Genomic DNA, 7,775 nt, shown 5'->3' on the forward strand with positions numbered 1-7,775 from the left:
AGTCTCCACGCAAAAGAATAAATGGACACAAATCAGACATCAAGAATTGTAACATTTAAAAACTGGCTGGGGAGCACTTCAGTCTCCCTGGACACTCAATAACAGACTTAAAAGTGGCCTTTCTTCAACAAAAAGACTTCAAAAACAGACTCCAGCAAGAAACTGCAGAACTGGAATTAATTTGCAAACTAGACACCAGCAATTTAGGCCTGAATAAAGACTGGGAGCAGCTGGGTCACTACAAAACGTAATTTTCCCTCTGCTGATATTCACACCTTCTTGTCAACTGTTGGGAATTGGCCACTTCCACCTTGATTGGATTGGCCTTGTTAGCACTGACCCCGCCACTCCGTAACTGTCATCTTTTCTGTGCTGTGTATTTATACCAGCCTACTGTATTTTCCACTCCATGCATCCGATGAAGTGGGCTGTAGCCCACTAAAGCTTATGCCCAAATAAACTTGTCAGACTCTAAGGTGCCACAAGAACTCCTCGTGGTTAGGGCTAAGACAGGCTCCCTTCCTGCCCTGGCCCGTGTGGCTCCCAAAAGCAGCTGGCATGTCTGGCACCAGCTCCTAAGAGGAATGGCCAGGGACTCTCCGCAGTGCCAACTGCCCCTACCTCGAGCGCTGACTCCGCAGCTCCCATTGGCCAGGAACAGGGAACTGTGGCCAGTGGGAGCTGCAGGGGCGGTGCCTGCAGGTGGAGCAGTGCGCAGAGTCCCCTGTCCAACCCTGCTGCTGCTGGACATACCGGCCACTTCCGGAAACTACCTGAGGAAAGGGCCGCCGGGCTGGAGCCTCCACCCCTCGGCCCCTCCTGTACTCTAACCCCCCGCCCCAGCCCAGAGACCCTCTCCCACCCAAACTCCCTCTTGGAGCCTGCACCCCAACCCCCTGCCCCAGCCCTGAGCCCCCTCCCAAACCCAAACTCTGTCCCAGATCCTGCACCCCCTCAGCCCCTCCTGCACCCCAACCCCCTGCCCCAGCCCCTGCCCTCATCCAAATTCCCTCCCAGAGCCCACACTCCACACCCCAATCCCCTGCCACAGGCTCAGCCCAGAGCCCCTCCCCGACCCAAACTCCCTCCCAGAGGCCGCAGCCCCCTCCTGCACCCCAGCCCCCTGCCACAGGCTCAGCTCAGAGCCCTCCCCCACCCAAACTCTGAACAAGCTGCGGGGGTCCTTCCCGAGCAGGGGCAGTGAGTGGGAAACTGGGGGGTGTCGGGCCACAGGGCTGTCCCACTGGCACCAAACATTACCAGATTTCCTAGCTCTGAGCCCAAGAAGGATTGGGGTAAATGGGGGGCAGGCCCCACGTGCTGTCCCAGTATGGGGAGGGGCCAAGGTTGCCCTGGGATTCTAGGATCTTCATGCTCAGAACAGCCCCCAGAGCAGATGGGCCCATGAGACCCAGAGGGCAGACGGGACTCGCCCAGCTCAGAGCAGGTCAATGGCGGAGTCGGCAACAGAACCCAGGAGTCCTGACTCCCAGCCCTGTGCACTAACCCTTGAGTCTGCCCCGTTCCCTGCAGCACAGCGCCCAATAGCGCTGCACCAGGGGATTGGGGCTGGCAGGGGAGAGCGCCCCCTGCTGAGGCCCCACGCTGCTCCCTACAGCACCTGGAATTTCCCCCTCGAGGGACTCCCATGCAAACACCCACCCCCTTAGCTCCTTAAAACTGAACATATCCCAGGCACAAGGTAGGGGTGTTCCCAGCTTCTTCTTCACCCCCCCCAATCCTCCTACTCCCCCAGGAAAGGCCCCCCCTCCTGCTACCCCCAAGAACCAGCCAACCTGCTCTTTAAACAAAAACAAACAGAAGAATCAGTTTATTGACAAAAAACAAAGAGAATCACAAACTGATTTGATCCCCCCCTTCTCCCCCCACCGAGGTGCCCGAAGCTGGGAGCATCACCCCCCAGGCACCCCCCTGTGTCCTACACTCCCCCCACCCCACACCTGCTCCCCCATTGCGCCCATGGGAGCCTCCCTGGCCCATCCCGCTGGGTCCAGGCATGGCGGGGAGACTCAGTGGGACCCCCCCCCCACTCTGCCGAAATAACCTCCTAGCCAAGGCCCAGCCCCATGGGGCCCCCAAGCCAGGTGGGGACAGATCCACGGGGCACTTAAAACAGGGGGAATCTATTCCCCTTCCTGGATTCTTTCTACCTTTGGCCCACACACACCCCAGGGTGCGCCCAGCACATAGTCCTCCGGCCATGGCCCTATTTCCATGTGCACCTGCTCAGCATTTTGGTATGAAAATTCCCCTGCCCCAGGGACCATGGGGTCCGTGGGGGGGCCCCCACGGAAACCAGGGTCTAGGCACTTTTCTCTCCCACCCCCTTATTCCCAGCTCCCTGGCGTGTCCAGCCATCTCAGGCGGCTGTGCTGCCCACCAAGGAAAGCTCATCGCCTATGATAGAAATCCAGCGGCTAGGGCGGAAATCAGCAAGGACCCCTTAAAGGGGCAGCAGGTTGGGCAGGGCAGGGTGGGGAGGGGTCACCCACGGAACTGCTCCTCTTCCTTCTCCCCACGGCTTATGACTTTTGTCCTTGTTATTGTAGGACTGCACAAGGATCTTTGTTCTCATGGGGATTCAGGGTGCCCCTGGGGGGGCTCTGAAAGAGGAGCACTGATGAAAGGGCAACATCCCAGCCCTAGGCTGGCTGAGCAGTTACAGGGCCAGCCTCCCAACTTTACAGAAGGAAACTGAGGCACGGACTGGTGAAGTGTCTAGCCCACAGCTGCACGGCAAACTCGTAGCAAAGCCTTGGATGGTACCCCAGTGTCCTGGCTCCCAGCCCCCTGCTCTAACCACTAGACCCCACTCCTCTCCCCAGGGACAGAGCCCAAGCATCCAGGGTCCCAGCCCAGTGTTCTAACCACTAGTCCCCACTCCACCCCCCCAACTGGGGATAGAACCCAGGAGTCCTGGCTGCCAGCCCCCTCCCCCTAAACAGCCTGGATCCCACAATCAGCAACAATAATGGTAGGCCCTACTAAAAATCAATCCCATCTCCCCATAACCCGGTTCCTCTGGCCAAGGAAGCTGGGGGTCCCCTGTTCAAACAGGAACCCCCAATCTCTCCAGAGCAGTGTCGTCTCAGCTTTTTGAACCCAGGAGTCCTAACTCACAGCCCCCCCCTCGAAAGAATTAGTGGGGACTGGTTGTGCACTGGCACCTGCGTAGCGGGGGCCAGGGTGGGGATAGGAGCTAGTTCTCGCTGAAGGCTTAGCTGTAACTCTGAGCGCTACTGAGGGTTCAAGTGCCATTGGGCTGGTGGGTCTCGTTCACTCCCCCATCCACACCATGCAGCCAAGTAACCTCTGTTCATGGCTCCCAGTCAGGCTCGAGGGGCATCAGCCGAGCCAGTGGGGGAGCCCAGGGCTGGCCTGGCAGGGGGCTGCGGGTTGGGAGTGAGGTGCACTGGCAGAGCGGGGGGGGGGGAGGAGGGAACAGGCCTGGGCTAGAAGAGGGGACTGTGGGTCAGGGGACTGTGGGTCAGGAGTGGCACCGACAGAGATGGGGGGAGGGAACAGGCCTGGGCTAGAAGAGGGGACTGTGGTTCAGGGGACTGTGGGTCAGGAGTGGCACCGACAGAGATGGGGGGAGCCCAGGGCTGGGCTAGCAGGGGGCTGCAGGTTGGGGGTGAGGGGCACCAGCAGAGCTGGGGGGGGAGAACAGAGCTGGGCTAGAAGCAGGGGGAGCAGAGCTGTGGGTCAGGACGGGCACCAGCAGACCTGGGATGGCAAGGGCTGTGGATCAGCAGTGAGGGGCACCAGCAGAGGCTGGGCTAGCCAGGGGCTGCGGTTTGGGAGTGAGCAGACTGGCACAGCTGGTCACCCTTCCCCTCTGGCTTTCTACTCCCAGGGTCCTTGTGCTGCTCTCCCCAGGGAGGAGGGCTCCCTTATGGGCCCCGCTGGGGAACCCACAAGAGAGCCTGGGGGGGAAGAGTTCCCCAAACCTTGGAACCCAGAATGCCAGGAACTGAGCTGCTAAACAAGGTGCCCAGAGCCTGGCCCCAAGGCCCAGACTGCCCCCCTGGCAGAGCACGCAGGGGATGGGATATGGGGCCCTTCCCCTCTAGGGGGTGCCAGCTCCGATCCAGACCCAGGTCCATGACAGGCAAAGCTCACATCCCTCTCCCCACTCCTCTCCCCAATTTGCATGGAGCAAGTTTGCTGGTTCTCAGCCGCTTCCCACGACCGGCAGGAGCCGCAGCCCCAGTAGGCCACGGAGATTGACACACAGCACCCTCCCCTCAGCCTGAGACATGTGAGCAGACAGGCGCCAGTTGCATCCCCTCTAGGGCAGAACAGAGAGATTCCATCTCCAGGGTGGCCCCAAAAGAGGGTCTGGGCCTCGCTCCGCCCCTTACCACTCCCACCCAACATCCCCCTTATGCTGCTATGTAGCAAACCCTCCCATCTCCCCCCAGCACACACGTGATACCCCCCGGTCGGTTATGTAGATATGACCTCAGATATAAGATTGCTATGGAAATATTAAAAAATAGATTATATACAGGGCCCCCAACTGGGAAAGGTTAAAAAGGACAATAAGTTAATTGTAGCGCCAGTTACTCCGGAGGCCTCTTGCTGCCAGGGGACCCCCAGATCACAGGCAAGGGGGACCCCCCAGATTACAGGCAGGGGGAAAACAAGACACCCCCCCGATCCCCCTCCCAGCTCTCGGTTCACGGATCCCGCTCCTTTTTGACTCTGACATCTCCGGCCAAGATGGTGGCGATTTCTCCCTGCATGAAGGCCCAGGGCACGTTGGAGCCGGCCAGGGGGCACTTTTCCCCGCTGGGGCAATAGACTTCGCCGGCCGCCCCCTGGGCTTTGATGAAATCACGGGAACAAGGGAAGCAGAACTTGTGGCTGGGCACCGACGGGCACTGCACAAAGTGGGTATCTTCCAGCCGCTCGTGGCAGATGGTGCAGCACAAGGGGGCACTGCTGGGGCCGCCTGAGGAGTCGGGGGTGCTCTGGGCGCCGGCCGAGTCGGTGCCGCCGGCCGAGTGGGCCCCGGAGGAAGAGGAGGACGAGGAAGACGCCTGCCCCGGCTCGCTGTTGCGCGGGACCAGCCGGTGCTGGGCTGAGGCGGCAGGCGAGGCAGGGCTGGCGCTGTTCTGCCGGGCCGTGGTGGAGTGGACGGGATTGGCGTCCTTCGGCGACTGCCCGGCTCCCAGGGCGTCGGCTACGTTCTTCAGCGCAGTGATGGGTGAGGGGTCGTTGCGCAGGGCACCCTCAGGGCCGGGGGCCTGGCCGGCGGGCGCGGCAAGGTGGGCCATGCCCGGTGAGTAGATCCCAGCTGACCCTTGGGGAAGCCAGTTCTGCCTCTGCTGCTGCTCCTCACCCGTCAGCTTGCCCGCTGCGCCCCCTTCGCCCTCTGGCTCCGGGGAGGCCTTGCGGCGCCGCATGACGGCCCGGGGCGGCATGGCCCGCACCAGGGCGCTGGGCAGCATGGCACAGCTGCTGTCTAGGAACTGCTGGGGCAGGGCCTCGGGGACCGGGGGGTCCCGGAAGAACCGGACGCCCTCTGTGAAGAGCTCCCCCAGCAGGCGCCAGTCCCCAGTGCCGTGCCGCTTCTCATACTCCAGGTACTTGTAGCCGGAGGAGATCACCTTGCCGGGGTCCTTGAGGCAGTCGTGGAACATCTGCTTGGCCAAGGCGAGGACGCCGGCGTAGACGCTGCCCGAGCCGCACGGGTACTCGACGAAGAGCTTGAGCTCGAACTCGTAGCCGGGCCTGGGGGCGGCGTCAAAGGCAAAGATGCGCCCCACCAGCGTGTGGTCCTTCTTGAAGCGCACGTTGAAGGGGGCACAGGCCGACAGGGCCAGCAGCTGCTCCCGCACTGCCTTGGGCTTGCTGTGCCACTCCTCTGCCCGGCCCCGCAAGGCCTCACTCAGCTCGGCCAGGCACTCCGTGTTGCGCTGCTTCTCCTTCTCGTACTCGCCGCCGTAGGGGCCCCGCGCCTTGCCCAGCTCCCCCAGGAGGGGCGAGGCGGCCGCCAAGCCCAGGCTGGGGCCCCGGGCCCCCAACCCCGATACGGCAGCCAGCAAGCCCTGCGGTGCCCCCATTAGTCCCAGGCTGGGTGGCACGGGGCCCATCAGCGCCCGCCGGGCGGTGGGGCTCTGCCGGCTGCCTTCGGGCCCCCCGTCCTCCGCCCGGGCCAGGCCATTGGGCAACCGGGGGCTGAGGGTGTAGTCGCCTGGCCCTCGGGCCCGCTCGTAGCGCTCCAGCCCGGCCCGGTCCAAGGGCCCTCCGTCCTTGGCATGCTTGACGGCCTGGGGCCCCGGCGAGCGGGCGTCCTGCATGGCGTGGCTGCGCTTCAGCTGCCGCGCCGTCTCGATGAGGAACTCGATACGATCGGCCCCTTCGAAGTTCACGCAGCCCCGGCACACGGCCTCGCTGAAATCCCAGATCATGGCCCACGGCATCTTGGGCAGGTCGCACAAGTAGCACCACTGCCGGCGGGACGCCTGCACCGCGGCCATGGTGCCGCCTTGCGCGCCCGGCTCGCTTGCGCGCCCCGCGCAGGGCCCCGCGCAGCCTAGGAGCGGCCCGATCCGCGCTCCCCCGCCGCTCCGCCGCCCGCTGCGGCTGCTGCTCCGCTCATGGAGAAACTTACATAACTCCGCCGCGGCGCCTGCTGGGACATGTAGTCCCGTCCGCCGGGGCTGTCTTAAAGGGGCACAGGCCTGACTGGGACCCGTCCCCCGTCCCCCCCCCCACACCCCTGGGCCTGGGGTCGTCAGCCGGACCCCTCCAGCCGCCTGCGAGAGTCCGGGCCATTCGTGAGAGACCATCCAGGGTGGCTCAGGATGTGGTTAATGAATGTTTTGGGGCCGTTCCCCCGCCCCATCTTGTTATACTAAGGGGGGAAACTGAAACCCGGCGCAGCAAAGGGATTTGTCCAGGGTCACTCAGTAAGTCAGTGGCAGAGCCGGGGCCTAGATCCCATTCCCATCCCAAAGTCAGGGACAGAACCCAGGCGTCCTGGCTCCCAGCCCCTGCTCTCCAACCATCGGACCCCACTCCTCACCCAGAGCCAGAGATAGAACCCAGGCATCCTAGCTCCCAGCCCCCCTTCCGCATCACACTGAGGCTGACCCCACCAGATCTCACAGTGATAGCAGCAACCCACGGGCTCCCTGCTCCAATCCCGGCTGGTTTGACACCCCCCGCATGTCCCCCGCCTCAGCTGAGGGGCTGGAGCTATCCCTCGGGTGCTCTGGATGGGGAAAGCGCCCCCTATGGAATCTCCCTGCCTGCCCCCTGGGTTTGCCCCAGCATGGGGGCAGGGAGGGGGCCATGCTGTAAATGGGAGGGGGACGGGGTGGGTCCGAAGGGCGCTTTCCAAGAGGCGGGGCGAGATAGAGGCCTGAATGCAGCCACCTCTGGGTGGGACCCAGCGAACCGCGTGGCACCAAACACACAGGGCATCCCTCTTCTGTGCCTGGGGGGCTCAGAGTCACTCCTGCCCCAGGCGCTGCCGCTCGCACCCAGCTTCTGCAGTCCTTTCACACTCATCCATCTTTCTTTCCATCTTCCCCCTCCACCCCCCCCCCTCAGGACGGGTTTGGCCCTGGCAGGGCGCGGCCCCCAACCCTCTCGTCTTGGCTGGGGAGGCCGGCGGGGCTCCAGCCCCGGAAGGGTTAATAACTCGGTCCTGCCGCGGGGGAAGGTGAGAGAGACTACGATCCCCAGAATGCCCCGCGGCCCCCAGCCTGGGGAAACTGGGGAGGAAGGAGGATCCATTC

At 63.2% G+C, this 7,775-nt stretch overlaps 1 protein-coding gene across 1 annotated transcript; it reads right to left on the reverse strand.

The window, feature by feature from the left end:
* Positions 1-3,449: 3,449 nt before the first annotated feature.
* Positions 3,450-6,546, reverse strand: IRF2BP1 (interferon regulatory factor 2 binding protein 1). Its single transcript, XM_030544583.1, has one exon. The coding sequence runs from the start codon at positions 6,507-6,509 to the stop codon at positions 4,704-4,706; it is 1,806 nt and encodes a 601-aa protein (XP_030400443.1). The 5' UTR covers positions 6,510-6,546; the 3' UTR covers positions 3,450-4,703.
* Positions 6,547-7,775: the final 1,229 nt, after the last annotated feature.

The sequence above is a fragment of the Gopherus evgoodei genome, unplaced genomic scaffold (assembly GCF_007399415.2).
Source record: "Gopherus evgoodei ecotype Sinaloan lineage unplaced genomic scaffold, rGopEvg1_v1.p scaffold_34_arrow_ctg1, whole genome shotgun sequence".
Taxonomy (NCBI): Eukaryota; Metazoa; Chordata; order Testudines; family Testudinidae; genus Gopherus; species Gopherus evgoodei.

What these genes read in the sequence shown, in the direction of transcription:
- IRF2BP1 (XM_030544583.1), bottom strand. Translation starts at nt 6,509, where the DNA reads ATGGCCGCGGTGCAGGCGTCCCGCCGGCAGTGGTGCTACTTGTGCGAC.